We start from the raw sequence: 22,077 nt of genomic DNA on the forward strand, positions 1-22,077 counted from the left end.
GAGTCACCTCCACTAGGGTCACACCTCTTACCCTCTCGAGGGGGATGACGAGGAAGGAGCCCCCGCCGGCACTCTCCGTCACGATAGCGAGGAAGCGTGTGTTGACAGCACAGAAGTGGTTGTCGTGGACGTTCTTGGTGATAGGGATGCCATCGAAGCAGTGCTCCCGGCTTGCCACCTTCCCATAGACATTCCGGAACTTGGAGCTGCGGTACTGCGGGCGCCATGACATCTGCTGGGGAAACACAGAGGGCTTAGTCTTCCAAAAACACCCCACCCAGGCTTTTCCTCAGTCACCTTCCAGTTGCCAACCCATGCTGTGACAGAGCTTTTGCCTGACAAGGCATGGCAGGATCAGGGCAGCCCAGATCTGCAAATGTAACACCCTTAAAGTAATATAAGGTGTCTCCCCAGTGCAAGGTACCACTCACAAAAGGCATTAAAAGGCTCTCTACTGTTGCAAAATTTAAGCTGATCTCCTTTTCAGCATGAACTGCTTATCTAGAACACACAGCACTACTACTACTTCATGTACGTATGACAAACGAATTAAGGCTTTTAATGCGATGACTTGGAAATGGATTAGGCTGGACCACATGAAAGCATGCATCAGGGCGGAATAAGAGCACTCAGGCAGCGAGTGAGCATCAGAGAGCTGCTACGCTCTGCATTAAGCTGTCTCAGCTTATTTTGTAGTGGTGTCCCCACGTCTGCTAAGTGGTAGCATCACAGAAGCACTTGCTGCAGACCGGCTGCCACCACTGCCAGCGGCAAGATGCTTCCAGGGACCCACCAGCTGGTCCTGGTGGACCACAGAACCCAAGGATCCACTCATCCAGCTCATCACGCTTCCCATAGCAAGGGGAAGCAAACACTTCCAAACGCTGCAGCTGTATGCACAGAAATGAGTTTGTCCTCACTACTTTGCTTTTTCAGGCTTGAGGAAGAATGGCTGGAAAGCCGCCAGGCTGACAGGAGCCAGCAGTGGCCCAGGTGGCCAAGAAGGCCAACAGCATCCTGGCTTGGATCAGCCACGGGGTGGCCAGCAGGAGCAGGGAAGGGATTGTCCCCTGGTCTCAGTGCTTCTGCGGCCACACCTTGAATCCTGGGTTCAGTTTTGGGCTTCTCTCTAAAAGAAACACATTGAGGGGCTGGAGCGTGTCCTGAAGGAGGGAACAGAACTGGGGAAGGGGCTGGAGCCCAGGGGGTCTGAAAGTGGCTGAGGGACCTGGGGCTGTTTAGCCTGGAGAAGAGGAGGCTGAGGGGAGACTTCATTGCTCTCCGCAGCTCCCTCAAAGGAGGCTGTAGTGAGGTGGGTGCTGGGATCTTCTCCCAAGTAACAAATGATAGGATGAGAGGAAATGGCCTCAAGTTGCACCAGGGAAGGTTTAGACTGGATAGTAGGAAGGATTTCTTTACTGACAGAGTGGTGAAGCTGTAGCAGAGGCTGCCCAGGGCAGTGGGGGAGTCCCCATCCCTGGAGGGGTTCAAAAACATGTAGATGTGGCACTTTGGGACAAGGCTTAGTAGGCACGGTGGGGCTGGGCTGGCGGCTGGACTGGATGAGCTTGGAGATCTTTTCCAAACTTAACTATTCTATGATTCTAAGTAAAAGAAAGACTGGGTTTTTTTTTCATTTCAGTCCTCTTTTGAACAATGCTTATGGTAGCACAAGGGTTCATGATAAAATCTGTAAAGATTTAAGGCACTTTGACTGTGCAGAAGAGCATAAGCATTTAAGCCCCCTTAGAGCCACATAAGCACTCGGTTCTATCCAAACACGCAGTAATTGCATGCCTGAGGACTTGTAGCTGCTCGTGTCTTCATAACCAGCATCTATTGACAAAACTGTGATAAGCATGCACTTAAAGGCTGCTGAGAGCATCTTTCCATGCAGGGCAACACTCGAGGAATGTTCCAGTGGCTGCTCTAATCCCAAATAAATCCAAGTCCCTGCTTCCTCCTGAGTTCAATGCCACGGGCACATGGTTGGGACCGTATTTGAGCAGCACCTCCTGAATAGGAAAAGGATGCTTTAAGACTGGAAGCAGTGCTGTTTCCATCTCAAACTAATAGGAACAAGCTTAACTCACGGCTATGGGGCAAAAGGCAGAAGGAGGAGAGGCAGAGGGCAATAGCCTGCACCGTGCTTTAGGGCAGATGTCAAGGAACATCTTGCCACGACCTTGTGCAGGCAGTGCCAATACTACCCGCAGCGTCTGACACCCTGTCTGCAAGAAATCTGCCTGTAGGGTGCCAGTGCATTGCCTTGACCCCATATCCACCCATCACCCTCAAATCCCATCTGTATTTTCCACCCCACCAGCAGCACATATTCTGGGAGCATCCTTCCGAGGATGCACGGCAGCACCAGAGCTCTATGTTTGCCATGGAGCTCATGGTGTCAGCAATACCCAGGCTGCAAGGAAAAAAGGACACAAATTCTTGAAGATTTAACCCGCAGTGAGAGCAGAGAGAAGTTTTTTTGGCTGGAAAGGTTTCTGCTCTGAAAAAATGCAGACTCATGTCCAACAAAGCACTGTGAATCCCTGCCAAACGTACCCAAGTGATTGGAGCCAGGCAGGGCAAGCAAAAACACCCTGACCACAGCTTGAGGAGTGGCTTTCAAGAGTTTCACTAAATCTTACATTTTCCTTTGCCTGAAGCGATGAGTTTTTGTATTGAAATTAATTTTTTTACAATGTTACCAAAGCACAAAAATGTATTTTGATATTTTTTAAGTTCTCAATTTGCTCTGTGATCCCTGGACTTTGACTTTACTCTTGTTTCTGCTGTTTGTGCCCCTCTACTCTGCAAAAAATAGGCCCCAGTTCTACTAAAAGGGCTATTTGCTCAATCCTTCACCCCCTAAACTTTTCAGATGCCTCGTAGCATATCCCCACATGGGAAAAAAAACCACAGACTCCCTGTGAAAACTCCTCCTGCCATGCGGGGGTAGCAGTTCCCAATATTTTTTGGATCCAGAAATTCAGCTTAATGAGTTGCTGCCAAATGAAGCGTCAGCACAAATGTTCTCTAAGCAGCCTGGAGATGTCTTTTTACTCCTAAGATGGGTCCTCGCATGTGTGGTATGGATGCTCCTTACTCACCGCAGTCCTCAGACACAAGCACAATGCAGAAAGTTTGTAGTTGACACCAAGCTGAGTGGTGCAGTTGACACACCAGAAGGCTAGGATGTCATGCAGAGGGACCTGGACAAGCTGGAGGAGTGGGTCTATGGGAACCTCATGAGATTCAACAAGACCAAGCGCAAGGTCCTACACGTGGGTTGAGGCAATCTTCAGTTCCAATACAGGCTGGGGGATGATGTGGTTGGGAGCAGCCCTGAGGAGAACGACTTGGGGTGCTCATTGATGAGAACCTCAACGTGAGCCAGCAGTGTGCACTTACACACCAGAAAGCAAACTAGGTCCTGGGCTGCATCCAAAGCAGTGGGACCAGCAGGGCAAGGGAGGGGAATCTGCTTCTCTACTCTGCTCTGGTGAGACCCCCACCATGTTCACTTCTGGACTCCACAGCACAAGAAGGACATAGATCTGTTGGAGCAAGTCCAGAGGAGGCCACGGAGATGATCTGAGGGCTGGAGCACCTCCCTGATGAGGACAGGCTGAGAGAGTTGGGGTTGTTCAGCCTGGAGAAGAGAAAGCTCCAGGGAGACCTTAGAGCAGCTTCCAGCACTGAAAGGGGCTCCAGGAAAGCTGGGGAGGGGCTCCTGATCAGCGAGTGCAGGGATAGGATGAGGGGGAATGGTTTTCAGGTGAAAGAGGGGAGATTGAGATGAGATCTTAGGAAGAAATGTTTTCCTATGAGGGTGGGGAAGCCCTGGCTCAGGTTGCCCAGGAAAGTTGTGGCATCCCCATCCCTGGAGGTGTTCAAGGCCAGGTTGGATGGGGCTTTGGGCAACCTGATCTGGTTAAAGATGTCCCTGCTACTGCAGGTGGGTTGGACTAGGCGACATCTAAAGATCCCTTCCAACCCAAAGCATCCTATGACTCTATGCTTCCAGGACCACAGCACTTTCCTGTCAGTCTTCTTTTCCAGCTTTCTGGTTTTTATTTTTTCACCCAAAACTGGGCCAGTCACCACTCAGCCCTTGCCACGCTGGGAGGAAGCAATCAGCTCAAGTGCCTGTTTTGCGGGAGAAATCCCAAGTTTCTTTCCTTTAACCTCGGTCACTATTTCCTGTAGACAACGTCACATTGCCCTGAGGCCCCGGGGATGCAGATAGACTGGAAATGCCAGCAAAATCCCTGGCAAGGGGCTCAGGGCTGCCCAGAGCTGGCACTGTGCGGCGCACGGCTCCCGGACGGGTCCTTTCCTGCAGATTTCTGGTTTTGGCAGCCGGTAGAGGCCTTCCCAGGCCAGAAATAGCTCCTGTTGTGCATGGAACAACCAGGGACCTGGGGCGCTCACGGGGATTCCAGCCCCACTGGCTGCAGCAAACATCAGCCTTCGGATGGAGATGGTGCTGCAGTGTGGGAGGAGTGGGGAAAAACAGCTGATGGGATGCTTATCATAGAATCATAGAATCATAGAATCACAGAATCATAGAATCATAGAATCGCTTGGTTGGAAAAGACCTTCGAGATCATCAAGTCCAATCAACCCATCAGTGTTGACTCTGGGTTGAAGCTAAACCCCTCAGCATCCTCTGCCCCTTCACTTGGCTTTGAAGCAGACCTGACAGCATTTAGTCCCATCGCTGGAGCAAGGTGTTCAAGAGATGGGTGGGCAGGAAATGTTCGCCTTGAAAACACCTTCCCATCTGGTCCTTCAGCAAACGGCTTTGCCAGAGGTTGTGTTCTTCAGCTGCAAAGCATCCTAGGAAAAGAGGCGTCTCACTTTGTGGTGCTGTTTGCACCTTCAGGCTTGGCACAAATCTGCCTCCTCTGGGCTGCACCTTAACCTACAGAGCCCACAAGGCTGCCCAGGGCACTGGTAGGGTCCCCATCCCTGGAGGTATTTAAAAGCTGGGTAGATGAAGTGCTCAGGGGTCTGGTTTAGTAGTGGGCAAGTATGGTAGAACTTGATCTCTTCCAACCAAACAATTCTATGATTCTAATATTTCCCCAGCACCCACCTGCTCCTGAACGATGCAGACAAGAGCACAAGCCCATGTGCAAGGCCACTAAGGGAACTTAGGGATGCTAGGAAGATGAAAGTGAATGAAAAACCAGCAGGCAAAGGGTGATGCACCACCCCTACGCTGCAAACACGGCTGCTGACGGGTTGCACATGGGATTTCTTCCCAGCAAAACACGTGGTTTCAAAAGAAACACCATTTTATGATGGGAAAACTGTTGAAAACAAGCCGAATTTTCAAGCCAGGAGGATGAGAATACCTTACTCACAGCCTCTGTGATCTGATGTAGAGGTATAGTTTCAAATGGGAAATAGTTTTGTTATCTACTTATTTATTTTCCCTCTGTGTGCTGCTTTGCAGAGCTTGTTGCTCCCCGGGGTTTCCGGGCTCAGAGGGGGCACGCTGGAGTTCGGCCCTGGACAAACATCCTATTTCCTGGCCAAAGCAGCGAAGGCTTTTGAAGATGAGGAAGGGATGGAGAGGAGGGGGGATGCAGCGATGCTTCGCACCCCGGCAGGGTGCTGCTCAACGTTCCTTGCCACTGCAGAGTGTTTTGCAGGTGGTGCCATTATTTCCCAGCCAGGAAGGAAAAGAGCCCCTTCCCCAAAGGAGAGCAACTCGGATGACAGAAAGCAGGAGAGGAGAAGCTGGAAAAAGCATTCCAGCTGCCCCAGTCCTACACCAGCCCTTCTGGCCTTCGCTTCCTCCTGGGACAATGGCACCGGGGGCTTTGCATGGGCTTTGGCACACAGAGACCAAAGCACCTCATGTCCCAGGGGATGTGGGAAGAGGCAGCTGCGACCAAGCCATGATAGCATCACTGTGGCGATGGGGACAGGACCTGCCCCAAGAGCAATGTTGCATTTGCTGCCTTCACCTTTAATTTAAACCTTTGGTGCAGTGGCATTTCAGCAAGTGTGGAAATTAAGGACATTTCAGCATCCCAGGAGGTTTTTTTTTCCACATTTGTTTGCCTTTACCTTGTCGCTTAAAAAATATTTGGCTTAATTTTTGTGAAAGTGTGTTTGTTCAGGACCCATTCTTTTCATTGCAAATTATTTCCCCCTCTACAAATACCCTTCCCTCTGCTCTACAACAGGAAAATGCACAAAGAAACTCGGGATGAACACTGGGATGATTGTGAGTCCCCCTAGGCCACCACCCCAGAGCAGGCAGGTGCACTGCCGGCTGCTCTCAGGGAAGTCAGGATGCTGGAAGACAAAAAAACCCTGTTAATTTTCCCTCCTGGGTATCACTTCCCCTGGTGAAGCCACAGAAATCCCTGCAATCCCCGTCAGCCCTGGCTCCGATCGACCTCCCTTCAGCAAGAGACCAGCTTCTGTGACCACATACTGTGCCACATCCAGCAATCCTGGAAGTTATTATACAGAGCATTTGCAATCTGACAATATATAATTTTTATGAAACTCGGGTTTTGAGCAATTCTCCCCATTCTGCTGACAGTAATGGGCATTTTTATTTTTCCATCACCTCACTCTCAATGGCTTAAAGGCATTAAAAAAATATTATTGATTTATTGGAGTAATTTCCATCCATCCCCAGAACCAGAGCAATGTGCCACCATTTCCAAGGTTCACTCTCATTGTGCATTGTTCTTGGATTCTGGTTTTTCTTTTCATTACAAAACTTCTCCCTTGGTCTGGGTTGTGCAGAACTTACATGAAAAATGAGAATACTATAAAGCACTTTGAAGTGAGGCAATAAAATAAATCACATCCCCAATCACAACATTCAGCATCATCATTAACCTCATGAAACAAGCAGCAGCAGAGAAATTCTCCCCTCTGCTTGGGTGTTTTTAGGCTCATTGCAATGTTTTACTTCTTTGAGTGCTTGAGGGGAAGAGTGCGTCCCAAAATCCCAAGCTGGGAGATGGAAATCTCTTTGGCAACAACAGTTTTGGCAGGAAATGGGTGCACTGGGAAGCCCCAAGCAGGGATCCAGGGCAGCGCAGAGCATCCCGTTCCCCTTCCTTTCCTTCCCCTGCTCCCCCTCTGGAGAGAAGCAGCTGTGGGGAGGGGAGAGCTGGGCAGCGTTGCCATCCTGCTTCTCCTCTCCAAACAAAAGAACAAAGCAGCTCATTGAGGTTTCATAATCGGAGCAACGATATCTGCCACTGCCGGGTGTCCGTGCCAAGCCGGGCACCCAGGCTGGGGGAACCATCTCTTGTTTAGCAAAACTACTTCACTGAAGGAGAAATGCAGAAGAGTGGTGGATGTGTCTGGTGTTTGTCATTGTATTGGGGTTTGTGCCGTTCATCAAAACCTAGAGGTGAGGAAAGACCCCAGGGACAACATGATAGGCAAGGAACCCGGTGTTTGTAGCTTGCTGCACTCCCTGGCACCTTTGCAGAGTTGCTTTGATGTCTTACTCTGGTCCTGCTCTGCTGCAAGAGCAGAGAGGTGCAAAAGATGCACAGGAGCTTGCAATATAGGGCGGTTGGCAAGAGATTTTCCATCTACAATAGTGCTGGATTAAAGCAACGATGCTGAGGAGAGGCTGCAGCCCCGTACCAGGGAAGAGACAGCCAAGTTTTCCTCTCTGAAAGCTCAGTCTGGTGCAACTGTGGAGGCTGCAGAGCTGACTTCTCTCTTTTTTTCCCATCTATCCTGGGAGCTGCAATATTACATCACTTACCACAGGGCTGATACATGAGCAAGAAATGGAGGCATCCGCCCGAGTGGGGCTGGGAGCAGCTCAGGATAAGTAGCAAAGCAACCCTGCAGCTGCAGAGGGGTCAGAGCTGCCCTGTCCTTGGTGACCTGCAAGCTCCTGCTTCTTGCAGGGTGAGAAAATAAGCTTTGGAGTAGGTGTCTTAGGCTGCCTGTTCAGTTTGACAGCAGAAAGCAACTTCAAGAGTGATTGCATTAATAAGAAATCCAAACAACTTTTTTATTTTGCAGATTTTTCTCTAGGACAGCCTTTCTCTTAGAGCAGCCTTCCAGTACTGAAAGGGGCTACACAAAGATGGGGAGGGTCTCTTGATCAGGGAGTGCAGGGACGGGGCCGGGGGGAATGGTTTTCAGCTGGAAGAGGGGAGAGATCTTAGGGAGAAATGTTTTGCTGTAAGGGTGAGGATGCCTTGGCCCAGATTGCCCAGAGAAGCTGTGGCTGCCCCACCCCTGGAGGTGTTCAAAGCCAGGTTGGATGAGGCTTTGAGCAACTTGATCCAATGAGAGGTGTCCCGGCCCATGGCAGGGGGTTGGAACTGGAGGGGCTTTAAGGTCCCTTCCAGCCCAAAGCACTTTATTGTTCTATGGAGCGCTGGTATCTGCCTGGCAGCCCCCATCAGCAGATGCTGTGAGGCAGGCAGATCTGACCCACGTGTCCTAGCAGCACACGCACACAAAACCCACGGGGACCAGCTCTGCCACATCCCCTGGAAACAGCACTGCTCTTCGCCTGGAAAAAAATAAACCAAAGAAACATGAAGCAGAAAAACCCAGCCCCACTTCGGAGGCAGTTTTGATCCTCTGGCAGCTCCAGCCTTTCCCTACCAGCAGCAGCAGGACACAGCTCTTGTCTCAATGTGTTTATTTTTAAATGCATCTTTTCAAGCATCGGGAGTCTTGGCAACAGTAGCCGCGAGGGAGAGCTTGCGCAAAGAGCTCGTAGCGCTGCAATAGGCAGGCACGCAGCACAGTGGACTGTAATCCCTGAAAAATCTGTCTCCTATATTTAGCCCCATTTAATCTCCCTCAATCAGGAAAGCTTTCAGAGAAATGAATTTCTGCTTTCACCTGTTTGCAGCACTCCTTTTAGGCGGCTGGCAAAGTCACCCCAGCCCCAGTGCAGAGGGAGCCCCTTCTCCTTCGCACTGTGCCCCCAGCACAAGGCACCTACAGCAGATCTTTGGGTTACTGCGACGGCACAATGCATCTCCAATGTCCTTAGAAAGGCTTTTAATGGGAAACCAGTGCTCTTTCATCTGATTTATTGTTCTGTCCATGATTAAGTGTCAGGGTTATGGTTGACTAACAAGAGAAAAAGTACTTGCATGAAAGAATGTGTTGGGAAAAGAAAATCCAACATTTGTTTCTTTCCTAGAAAATCTGGGGCTTTCAGGAGGGGGTTTGTGGCAGGAGAAATCACATGATTCCCTTTTTTCTTCCCTCTTCCTGGAGGTTTTGGTGAGAATTCAGCATCTAAGACTTTCCAGCTAAAGTCAGGGCACAAAGAAAACTAAATACAACTGAAATCCACCCTTGTTCCCTCCTGGCGTGGGGTTATTTTCCATCTCTCCTCTCTGGAGCCAACACATTGCCTGTGCATCCCTGGGAGACGCTGGCCAGAAGTTATTTTCCATCGGGAAGGTCAGCGATGCTCCAGTTTGACATTTCCAGTATTGATCATTAAGGCAATGAAGTGTTACTGGGCAAATACAAGAGCTACTTTTCAGCAGGTCTTAACCAAGGAGATGGCTTCATTCATAGGAAGCACGGGGGTGCCCGATCTCCCTTCCCCTTGCCCAGGGACACTCCTCACAGCTCCCACATGCAGACAGCAGGGAAGAAAGCACCAAAATAGCTCAGCAGGGCTTATTTTGAAGGAACAGGTGACTACCAGACCTGGTACCATGGTCATGCTGCCACGTGCCTTCTAGGACAGAGCCATTGTCCCCGAAGTCCCTGTGAGGTGAGCATGACCCTGCTGTGGTCCTGATCTTCCTCCACACCTGGTGCACATCAGCACTGGGGGATTTAGGAGCCTCACAGCCAAGAGGGGATTAAACCCCTTCCCAAACGATGTGGTGCGTATCGGCCATGGACTTGAGGAGGAGCCCAGGTTCCTTGAGGACCAGAGGCAAGGGACCTGCACCTGGGAAGCACTGGGATGAGCAGAGCAGCGCTCATACCCTAAATCAAGCCTGGCAAACAGCAAAACACTGCCCCTGCAATCCCTGGATGGTAGGGAAGTCCCTGCAAAGCCATTTCGCCTCCCAGGGTTGTCCCCACATGCTTTACTCAAGCAAAGCCAACATATTTTCTACTCGGAGGGGAAAATGCAGAAGCAGAACGATGGCACCCCAAGACATGTCCCGCTCAGGGAGACATAGCATGGGATCTGCTCAGGGCATGCCCAGTGCATTAGTAAAGCGTGTATGCAGGAATGACGCTGCTGGAATCCGCTCCCTAAAGAAAAGCCTGAAATCAAACAGCTATATTTTTATAAGATACACAGCATTGCCAAAATTAGTCATCAAATGCTTATTGTTCCATGCACATTAGATTAGAGCCAAACAAATGCTGATTTTAATCTCTCCAGTGCTCTAATGCTCCTCAATTCAACCTTGAAAACGGCTTTTGTTCACATTAATGGCTTTCATGCAAACGAGGCTCGGTAAGATTTAACATTTAGGCACATCTTGTTGTTCATTTTAATAACAATTCCACCACAGAGAGCAACACATGTCCGCAGTGTGCAGGCATGATTCAGTCACCAGACGTCTCTGAAAGTCCAGATTCAGGATTGATGCTTCAGCCAGGCCACCCTGGCACATTTGCAGCCCGAGTTTGACTTAAAAGCAGGTGGACTATGAAATTCTGAGCCTCCAGTGTCAATTAAGTGTTTTCTCTTTTGTGCCAAGACACCTTCAGAGCGGAGCCAGCCTGTTGGGCTCTTGGCTTGCTTAGGCTCAGCTGCTGTTTCTATGCAGCTCTCTGTCCCAGCCTTATTAAAATGCCCTGTGCGGGACACTCACCAGGCTGCCGTGCTTGCTTCCCAGCACGTTAGACTTGTGGAGGTCTCTCATTGACTCGACAATAGCTCTGTGCAGAGAGGGAAAGCAAAAACATTCAATTCACCATCCCAGGAGGCTGAGAGAAAACACACAAACCTTTCCTGCTTCTTGATACCGTGGTGTTGAGCAATGCATGGCAGGATCAGACTCCCGTGAGGCTGCTCCTGGGTAATATTTGGATGACCAGGAGCATCACCAGTGGCAGGGCACGAGGCTGAGCCCCACGAGCCGCCAGCAGTATCCATCCTGCTGACCCTCGTTTCCTCCTCCGCAATGACTGCCAGCCCCATTTTGGGTAATCATGCATTGTCACCTACTTTCTTCTAGAGAACAAAGTAATTCCAGCATAAATACTTCTTGCTCCTGAGTCTGTTAGCAAATGAAGGCATTTACGTACACACAGCACATTACCTGAGTCATACACAGCCCTGTAACGTGCTCATTAACCTGTCCAGAATCCCTGCGATTGGCAATGGGATGTAAAGCAACATCTATTAATACGCCCAAGTAACATTTGCCAGCGAGTCAGCTGCTTGCTCAGAGCCCCTGAAGCACCCACGAGCCCCCACCTGCCCCAGCCAGGGCAGGATCTGGCCCCAAACCCTGCACAGGCATGAAGTGACACGGCAGTGGGGCTGGTGACAGGCAAGGGGCTGGTTCACACAGCCTCCCCGGCGCAGCCACTTCCTTGGGGAAACACAGAAGAGGAACATTTGCCCAGTGGAAAAGGACCTGGGGATGCTGGTAGACGGCAGCTAAACACGAGCCAGCAGTGGCGCTGGTGAGGCTGCACCTCAAATCCTCAGTTTTGGGCCCCTCACTCCAAGAAAGACATTGAGGGGCTGGAGCGCATCCAGAGGAGAGGAATGGAACTGAGGAAGGGGCTGGAGAACAAGGGTTCTGGGGGTGGCTGAGGGACCTGGGGCTTTTTAGCCTGGAGAAGAAGAGGCTGAGGGGAGACCTCATTGCTTTCTGCAGCTCCTTCAAAGGAGGCTGTAGCGAGGTGGAGGTTGGTCTCCCAAGTGACAGGCAATAGGATGAGAGGAAATGGCCTCAAGTTGCACCAGGTGAGGTTTAGATTAGATAGTAGGAAAAATTTCTTTACTGAAAGAGTGGTGAAGCAGTGGCAGAGGTTGGCCAGGGCAGTGGGGGAGTCCCCATCCCTGGAGGGATTAAAAAACCATGTAAATGTGGCACTTCAGGACATGGTTTAGCAAGCATAGTGGGGCTGGGCTGACAGTTGAACTGGATAATCTTAGAGGTCCAACCTTAATGATCCTATGATTTTTTGCTCTCTATTTTCAGTGCAACTGGCTTTTGCAAGCTCCAAATAGAGGTCATGCTGAGGTGCCGGGAAAGCTGTTTTGCTGGCTACCATAGAGCAAACTTCTCAAATGGTGCAATTTCGAAGGCTTCAGTTCCAGAATTTGTGCTTCTTTGCAAGAAACCCTTACTTGACCTGTGAAAAAAGCCTGTTTGCATGAAATCCAGCACCGGCTGATGGACACAGCTTGCTGATGCGTTCCCAGCCTGCATCCCCCCAAAGGAGCAGCCCAGGAGTCAGGGACGGCAGCCAGAGCCCTGCACACCCGCACTGGGCTGACAACACACTCTGTGTAGCAGCAGAGCAGTGATGACAATCAGAGCCCCGAAACCAAGTCCTGAAAAAGCTACAGGGGATGGAGGGGAAGAAGGGGTTTGATAGTTGTATGAGCTTGGGCTAGGATTATATATTGACTACTATAAAGCAGATTATGGGTATTTACGAGACAGACAAAACTGCACATCCCATTACAGGATAACTGTGTCGATAATGAAGAATAAAGCTCCCCACTGAGCCTCCACACAGCTATTATGGTTTGTATGGCTCAGTAGTTTCAACTCCAAGATAACATCCGTGGTGCTGTGGGACCTCATCCATCTCAGGTTGGCATGAGAGCATGGTAGCTCCCAGGCCGAGGTCAGGGGACAGTCACAGCTCTGCTTACCCCTCAGCACTGGTCTGGCTGAGCCCCTGCCCCAGGGTCTCATGCAGACCCCTGCAATCCCCTCCACGACTGCCTGCAGGCAGAAATGCCACTTGGAAATGTTCTGTTGCCAGTACCAGGGACACAATCTCAAATGCCATCAGAACGCTAAAGGTGCTTTTTCTTTTTGACCAAGTTTTTCCATGAATGTTTCAGTCCATTGGCAAAATAAAATTGTTATACATGTCCCAGAGTAGTTACAAATATTCAAGAGCAAAGATTCCTCCCCTTGAGAGGAAGCTTTTTTTTCCTGGTCCTGGTATGGGTTTGAAACCCATGAAAAGCTGATAAGGAATTGTGTAAGTTTTGCTTTATTGACACTGTCTGTGGAGCCCTGGGACAGAGCTCAGCAGCGTGCAGAGCCACGGACACACTGGTCCTCACTCCTGCCACCCTCACTACACACCTGCCCATCAGCCCCTCTCCTCACAGGGGGAAGAGGTGAATCAGCCAGGCAAGGAGAGAGTCCTCCTCCTCCTGCCTCACCCCACTAGCTCTATTTCTACCTCCTCTCCCGCTGGATGCGATGCTGGAGCATCTCTCCCACAACTCAGGCATGTTCACACCACTGACAAGAGACCCTGTCTCCCCCATCCTTATCAGCTTTGGATACATACACAGCCCATGGAGCAGGGGAGAGCCCTTCAGCCTGCTCTTGACAGCACTTTGGAGACCCAAATCCTACGATAACCTGCAAAGCTCCTTGTTTTCTCCTTATTTATGCACCCGGCTGATGGCACAAACAGCTGGGGTAGCAGAGGGAAGTTGAGTGAATGGTTTCAGCTCCCCTCCAGCCACAGGAAACACCTTTGGGCTCTAATAAACACCGGAATAAATGCACTGAGCAGGGCCTCAAACAAGAGAATGTTCCCATAAAACAGGCTGTGCTGTTCCCATCCCTTCTATCCCGCTGGGCTTCACCCTGCCCAGCACAGCTGGAGAGCAGCGGTGGGGACAAGCTTGCAGACCACATGGCAAAACCAAGAGCTCTGCTAGGGGGACAGCAAAGGTGACTGGGGGCCGGTGAGGGGCATAGCGCCGGTCTCAACCCATAGAATCACAGACTCAGAGAATCACCAGGTTGGAAAAGACCCACCGCATCATCAGGTCCCACCATTCCTATCAAACATTAAACCATGCCCCTCAGCACCTCATCCACCCGTCCCCTTAACACCTCCAGGGAAGGTGAATCAACCCCCTCCCTGGGCAGCCTGTTCCAGTGCCCAGTGACCCTTTACGTGAAAATTTTTTTCCTAATGTTCAGCCTGAACCTCCCCTGGCGGAGCTTGAGGCCAGTTTACAGGCTGCTCCACAGTGGGAGATGCTGCCAGCCCATCGGAGCGTTGGGTGCTGGCGCGTGGGACACCCACAGCAGAGCCCCCGGAACGAACGTTGCATTATAAAAACAGACTTGGGGTTTGGTGCCGAATTCACTGTGCCCCTACTCAAGGAGTTTTGCGTTTGCCTGTTTGCTGCAGGGAACAAGGAGGTGATGCGGCCCCACCAATACATCCACGTACCAAGCTGCCATGGACAGCAGGGGAGGGCGACGGACCCCACTGGCACCGAGTCCAAATGCTGCAGCAGCAGTGGCTGCCCTGAAGGGGTGTATTCAGGTTGCCCCACACTCAGCCTTGACCCAAGGAGCAGCACCAGGGCTGCTGTGAAGCTCTGTGGGGTGATGTCCCCAACAAAGAGGTCGTGGCGGGGAGGTAAACAGGAACGTGGGCATCCCCTGGGCTCACCCTACCCCACGTCCGCACAGCCCAGAGCCCAGCCACAGCAACCCTAGTGAAGGGGGCCAGGGGCAGCAGCGCACTGAGAGACTCCAAAAGGTAGTTTCCAAGGTTGTGGTGCAAATCCAGGTGTCCTTGCACCAAAGGCAGAGCTTCCAAGTGGGGTCTGAGACCCCACTACCACAGCACTACTCTGATTTGGTCCTGACAAAGTGGGTCTGAGCTGCCAAGAGCCAGAGCAGATCCCTGCTTCTGCACCCGCTGGGGCGGTGGGTGCACCCCAGCTTCCTGACGGTGACCCCAGAGCAGGACACAAGCCCCCACGATGGGATTTTTGGCAGGCATGGCTTGCTGTTGGAAAGCCACTTGTCCTTAGTGCACAGACAAGGAGAAGAGGCAAAGAGAGCTTCGTGTTTATCCAACTTGTAAAGAGCATTAAATTGATTTTACAAATATTAAGGATTAATCCCATTAACATGGTCTAAACAAAGGACAAAAGACAGATGAATATTTCTGAAGCAATATCTGCCAGCTGAGTGTTTTCCAGCCTGGAAGGAAGTGACTGGGATTTCCCTGGAGTTAACTTTTCAATGATTTCTTCTTTCTAGAGACCCCGGGCTGCCTGGGAAGAGCTTCTCCTCTTCCCAAGCTGCTGGGAAAAAGCACCAAGTGAGGCCAGATGTCTCCTAGCCATGGGGCCAGGCTATCACCATGCGCCACTATCCCTCTCTGACCACCGTGCTGCTTCCCACTGACCCCACGCACTTCACGTGGTCCCACAGATATCACAGACTGCCCAGGGATGAGGCGAAAAGCATCCTTGGCACCAGCACTTGTGATATCAATGAGAGGCCCATTTTGGACCATTTTCTCCAAAGGAAACCTTCTGGGGGAGGCAAATCAAACCTTTCCTGGGCTTACGTGCTGAGAAGAAACACAAATCCCACGCTTGTCAATAAATTCTATAAACAAGCACACTTTTTCCTCCCACTCTGTTTCCCAACTCCCTCCCACCCCGCAAAGCCAGGGGAAACATCCTGATGAAGCACAAAGGGTTTCTGGCCCCCAGAGCTGCTCTGGGTCACTGACCACAGGATTTTACCCTCCTCCAGCTTGTTGAAATAACGTTTCCTTGAAGGCAAAAAATAATGCATGCTTTTTCTCAACTTGAAGGGTTTTTAGGAATCTCAGACAGAGGAAAAATGTCTCTTTTTACATGTTAAGATGAGCAGGTGACCAAGCCAGGTGCTCATCCATGAGCATTATTTCACATCGCATCACACGTCATCAAGAAGACTGAATCAAGAGACTTTTTTACAACGTTCTTTTTCCAGCCAGGATCCAGCAGTTTTAAGCAGAATAATCAGGGCTGCCTGTATAACAGAAAGCCTCTGATGGGAGGATGCCATAAATCCAACCCCTCCTGTACTCACCTGCTTTTTAATTGTAAGCCACATAGCTTACAATTATTAAAGGGCTGGGGGACCGTGGGGACATGGGCAGCTGCTGGACACCAAGGGTAAGAAACTGCTTAATATGCTGTGGGGGTTGAGGGTAAAAAAAATCAGGGCAAAAAAAAGAGCTGCTGGGAGCACTAACATTTCACTTTTGTGATAGGTAGCGTGATTAAAATCATAGGATCATACAATCATGGAATGGTTTGGGTTGCAAGGACCTTTAAAGCCCATCCAGTTCCAAACTCCTGCCATGGACAGGGACACCTCCCACTGGATCAGGGGTCTCACAGCCCCATCCAACCTGGCCTTGAACACCTCCAGGGATGGGGCAGCCACAACTTCCCTGGGCAACCTGAGCCAGGGCTTTCCCACCCTCACAAGAAAATATTTCTTCCCAAGATCTCAATCTCCACTCTTTCAGCTGAAAACCCTTCCCCCTCATCCTACCCCTGCCCTCCCTGATCAAGAGCTCCTCCCCAGCTTTCCTGGAGCCCTCTTCAGTACTGGAAGCTGCTCCAAGGTCTCCCCAGAGCCTTCTCCTCTCCAGGCTGAACAACCCCAACTCTCTCAGCTTGTCCTCATGAGGGAGGTGCTCCAGCCCTTGGATCATCTCCATGGGCTCCTCTGGACTCGCTCCAACACATCCATGTCCTTCCTGTGCCGAGGACTCTAGAACTGACAAGAGGACTCCAGGTACTTACTAAGCCCCAGCTTTGTATGGGACAAGAACCACAGGAACTTATTTATCTTGGCAAACAGGACTTCTCTAACACAGGGAGATGGCACATGGGTGAGCAGCTCAGACACCTCTCCCTCACTGCCTGTTTACCTACCCTCCTCAAATGTTCCCCAGGAATGAGCATCGGGGGATGCTCCTTGGGGAAAGGGTCAGCATCCCAGAGCCCAGACTCCAGTGGCTCCTTTCCCCTCCTGCACGGAGCCATTCACTCCTGGACCGCTTACAAAACCGCGAGCGTATTTTGGAATATTTTGGAGCGTATTTTGGCCCCAGTTGGGGGCCAAAGTTTTCCAAAAGAGAAGAAAAAAAAAAGCAAAATAAAAAGAAGAAAGAGAAGGAAAATAAACACTATCTTCTAAATATTTCAGCCTTCAGAAAGCTGTTTCCTGGCCAGCGCGAGGAAGCGCCAGAGCCTGGGTGGATGAAGGTCACAGGGGCTGGGATGCAAGAGGCACAGACTGCCCTGCTGCCAGCCGGCGCGGTGCCCGCCACGGAGCTGGAGCCCAGACAAACCCTGCCTTGTGTGCCGGCTCCCAGGAAGGGGGAAACCATTCACAGAAGCGAAAGGGAGACTTGTTATTCAGGCACAAACAAGAGCACAGGGGAGCTCATGGAGGAACAGTTGTGATATTCCTCCCCGGCCCTGCGATGTGCATGCATTCGCCATAGCCTCAGAGCTTGCCTTTTCCCTATTTTTCCTTGTATTTTAGCACACGGCGCTCTGGAATCGGGTTTCTTTGCACTTAAAATAATCACGAGAGCAGTCAAAGTGACTCTCTTTGCCAGAGGTTTGTAGTGAACGGACATGGAGCTGTGGACCCACCTGGGAAGGCACAGGAGCCCACATCCCACAGGCTGAGCCCACGCGGGATGCTCGCTGCATGCCACGGCCTCACCCATGTTCACCCAAGCAATATTCTGTACACTCAGCTTTTTGGCCACTCGTTCAGAGTACTCAGCACTTCCAAAACGACTGAGTCTTCCATGGATCTGCTCTTGCTCGATGTACAGAGCTTCCTTGGGGTACTGGATCAGATTCTGGGAGAAGCAGAGCTGCGGCAGCTCCTCTTGATGAAAAATATGCTTCTCTGGACAAGGAACTGCCTGCCCTGCTATCCACAGAGCACTTGGGGATAGCACAGAGCGGGTGAGAGGGGCTGCCATGTCCCTGGGCTGTTTCCATCCCACTCAGGTCCCCTTAGGGCCACCCCGGGTCCGTTATGGTACGGGCGCAGCGCAGGGTCCTCACCTGCCCTGCTCTGCTCCGCAGGCTCGTCGGGCGCCTCCTGACACCCAGGATGGATGCGGGGCTCAGGGAAACGTGGGTGCTCCTTGACCCTGGAAGAAAGGGAAAACCTTGGCTTACTGCAGCACTGCTGCCATGCACCCCAAGCCCCCGCGGGCACAAAGCCTCTGCCTCAGCTTGACCACATGCCCTCAGGACGTGCTGGGTGCCAACATGCACCAGGCTGCAGCCCCCAGCACCAGTGCAGCTGCAGGCAGCTAATTCCCAATGACATTAGAATCCTAGAATCATTAAGGTTGGAAAAGACTTCTAAGCTTATCCAGTTCAACCATCAGCCCAACACCACCATGCCTACTAAACAATGTCCCTAAGTGCCAGATCTACACGTTTTTGACCACCTGCGGGGATGGAGACTCCACCACTTCCATGGGCAGCCTCTGCCAGTGTTTCACCACTTCTTCAGTAAAGAATATTTTCCCAGTATCCCATTTAAATCTCCCCTGGTGCAACTTGAGGCCATTTCCTTTTGTTCTGTCACCTGTCACTTGGGAAAAGAGACCAGCTCCCTCCTCTCTACAACCTCCTTTCAGGTAGTTGGAGGGAGCAATGGGGTCTCCCCTCAGCCTCCTCTTCTCCAGGCTAAACAGCCCCTGTTCCCTCAGCTGCTCCAGAGCCTTCACCAGTGTCATTGCTCTTCTCTGGACACTCTCCAGCACTCTACAAACCCAGGGAAACAGCCTTTTGGGTCCTTCCATTACCAAACCCAAACAGCATTAACTCAGTGCCCAGCGCTGGCATCCCTCGGTCCCAACACAGGCACGTGTACGTCCCCAAGCTGTCCCCGGTGGCTTCCTCGACAGCACCGCAGGGCCTTTTGCCTGGAGCATGGCTATTCCCAACCCTTCGGCACAGGAGGTGGGTGAGAATTTTTCCATAAGGCCCAACAGCTTGTCTGAGGGATCCGCACAGCAGATTGTCGGTGGAAGAAAACATCACTCCAAGGGGAGGAAAATCCGGGTCCGCATCCTGGTGGGAGGACGGGGGCCGCAGTCGGCATCCGGATGGAGAGGGCAGCACATTGCAGTTTGCAGGCACAGTTCCCATCCCAGCACTAAGCAGGAGCAGGCACTTGGTTGTGCTTTTAAGTGAACATGGAGCCATGATTTGGAAAGCCTCGTTTTTGGGGCAGCGACGTGACCGTCACCCTGCCCTGCGCGAGGCTGCCTGGCTTTCCAATCAAGCCGGGTCCTTGTTGTGCTCACCAGCTGCGTGTCATAGCGTGACCTCAATCTGGGCTCGGATCTGAAGGCTTTACCCTAATTCTCTGCTCTTTCCAATTCAAGCAACACCTTGGCTGCTCCAGCACCACCCCGGCACAGCCTCTCCCTGGGCAGTTTTGGTCCCAAGGCTTTTCATGGTGATGCTTGAGGCTCCGCACACCAACTCCGGTCAGAGAGCTGCAGCAAGGGGGCTTTGCCAACAGCTTGGCCATGAACAAAGGAGCGCGGGATTTCTGGGAGCTGAGCTTGGCACAGGTTCTCTCCCAGCCCGGGTACGATGGGATTCACAGATTTGGGGCAGGGGGGGCTCCAGCAGCTGGCTCTGTCACGTAGATTTTGCCTGCTGCCAGATTTCAGTAATTACACACTGACTCGGGAGATAGGAATCCAGGATCCGACTGCTTCGAGCTCTCTGCTAGCTGGGTAATGAATTGAACTATTCATCATTTGATAAAATTTCCATGAAAAGAAGAAGAAGAAGAAGGGGGGGGGGGTGCCCCTGCATTGCATTTGCAGGGGATGAATTACAGCGCCCAGTGAGCCTGCTGGCCACAGACGGGCAATATTAAAGCACCAGATTAATGCTGCATTGAATCACAATTAAAACTCATTAAAAAGCCGCAGGCCAGACAAGTTGCCTTTGATGAGAGTAATACTCCTTGAAACGGGGAGCTTCCACTTTTAGACTCAAAGCAGCCCGTTGTGCTTGTTCCCAGCCCCCAGAAATCCCACCAAAGCTAAAGATTAGTGCTCATCCACACTGCTGGACACAGGGGGACTTGTTCTGTGTTTTATTAACAAATCAGTACTGACTGCTTCGCTCCACCCTGGTCCAGCTGGTAAGCAACGTGGCCTCGTTACCCACTTCCAGCTGTGGCACCATGCACCATTACAAGATCTCCACCCAGCAGGTGCTGCAAAGCAGCTCCTCCAGAAAAGCCACCATCCTTCCACACCTGCCTTGGACCTACCTTAGCTATCCATTTTGCATAATTATTGATTGACGAGCAGCGTCTGCCTAGGCAGCCCAAACTAGTGAGGCTTTTCCAACTGCAGCACCACTGAATCCCAACTAAAACCAGTCAGCTTTTAAGACAGCAAGAGGCAGAGAAAGCCCTTCTCTTCCCACACCCTCCATGCGTGGCTTCTGCCTTCACTGCTGCCTTCAAGCCCCTCTTCCTACTCACTGTGACACTCGGTCCTGCATGGGGACCTGGCTCCACTCCCCAGTGCACGGCCCCAGCTGGGTTTAAGGTTAAAGGAGCCCTATTGATCATGAGCAAAACTCTATGCAATGATAAATCCCGTTAATCTATTTGCTAGAGATGTTGGTTAGTTTACACCCAATCCATTAGCATGAGTTTTATTCATATTATTCGGAGCCGTTCCTCAAGCCTCAGAGCACACGCAGCGCTCGATCAAATTCCGTTTTAGTGAACCGCCTAGAGAAGCCTTCACCTCTTATTGCTCTAGGAACAAAGTCAAGCTGTGCTGTCCAAAGCCGTTTTCCCTGATAACATGGCCCAGTGCCTTCAATCAAGTTTCCTATCGATTGAACCAGTATCAGCTTTTCCATGGGATCAGCATTTGCCCCAGACACTCTAAACCTGCCCTTCCCACTGAGGTGGAGGACACTGCAACTCATCATCAGTAGCATCATTTTGGCTGCTGTGGCCATGGCTTTGCAACCGCAATCTCCCAGCCAAGAGCCTCTGCAATAATTACTATTTACCAATGTTAAAGGGGAGTCCAGAGGAGGGCTACGAAGATGATCCAAGAGCTGGAGCACCTTTGCTATGAGGACAGGCTGAGAGAGTTGGTGTTGTTCAGCCTGAAGAAGAGAAGGCTCCGGGGAGACCTTAGAGCAGGTTCCAGTAGTGAAAGGGGCTCCAGAAAAGCTCAGGAGAGAACTTATTACAAGGGTGTGGAGTGAAAGGATGAAGGGAAATGGCTTTAAACTGGAAGAGGGAATATTTAGATGAGACATTAGGAAGAAATTCTTCACTATGAGGGTGGGGAGGCCCTGGCCCAGGTTGCCCAGAGCAGGGGTGGCTGCCCCATCCCTGGAGGTGTCCAAGGCCAGGTTGGATGGGGCTGTGAGCCCCTGATCCAGTGGGAGGTGTCCCTGCCCATGGCAGAGGGTGGGACTGGATGGGCTTTAAGGTCCCTTCTGACCTAAACCATTTTATGACTCTATGATTAAAGACATCATTAATTTACCACATTGGATAAAGGCAGGCCACAGTTTCAATTTCCTCTCTGGGTTTTAGCTTGATCTGCTTGATGAACTTTGAGGATGAGCTGCTATCTAGGCAGCGTGGCTTGATGACTAATGGCAATCAATAGATTTGAAAGCCAGAGGAGACCATAGGCTAACGCACTCCGTGGGACTCCTAGATGGCATCCTCTTCTAAACTGCGCCTTTTAGAAAAACCTCCAATCATTTTAAAACTATATCCCCCAAATTAACACACCCCTGAGCCCCCACTAACTTGTCTTCGTGGTTAATTATATTTAGAGCTTTGGAAACAGTCTCTGGTGATGGGTGGGAGCTGCCAAAACACACCCAGCACAATCCCTGCTTGGAGGTTAAATATGTCTAGGCCTTCTCTGGCCACAGGATTCCCACTTGTGTATCCCCAAAGATCCTGTTAACCTTTTAATGGGAAGTCAACCCAGAGAGCCCAGACGTGGGTTCCTTCCTCCTACTCCTGTTCTCCATCCTGT

General features: G+C 51.1%; 1 protein-coding gene across 8 annotated transcripts in view; it reads right to left on the minus strand.

Annotated features, from left to right (window-relative positions):
- The window catches only part of CORO2B (coronin 2B), a 49,958-nt gene that overhangs the window by 22,011 nt on the left and 5,870 nt on the right, over positions 1-22,077 (minus strand). For 2 of the 8 annotated variants that reach the window (XM_069866644.1, XM_069866646.1), the window contains exon 2: positions 32-232. In XM_069866644.1, the coding sequence (XP_069722745.1) occupies positions 32-232 (201 nt within the window). Of the gene's footprint in view, positions 1-31; positions 236-10,826; positions 10,894-18,073; positions 18,163-22,077 lie in introns of all 8 variants that reach the window. The other 6 variants (XM_069866642.1, XM_069866640.1, XM_069866641.1 and 3 more) reach the window with 6 other exon arrangements.

The sequence above is a fragment of the Phaenicophaeus curvirostris genome, chromosome 12 (genome assembly GCF_032191515.1).
Source record: "Phaenicophaeus curvirostris isolate KB17595 chromosome 12, BPBGC_Pcur_1.0, whole genome shotgun sequence".
In the NCBI taxonomy this organism is placed as follows: Eukaryota; Metazoa; Chordata; class Aves; order Cuculiformes; family Cuculidae; genus Phaenicophaeus; species Phaenicophaeus curvirostris.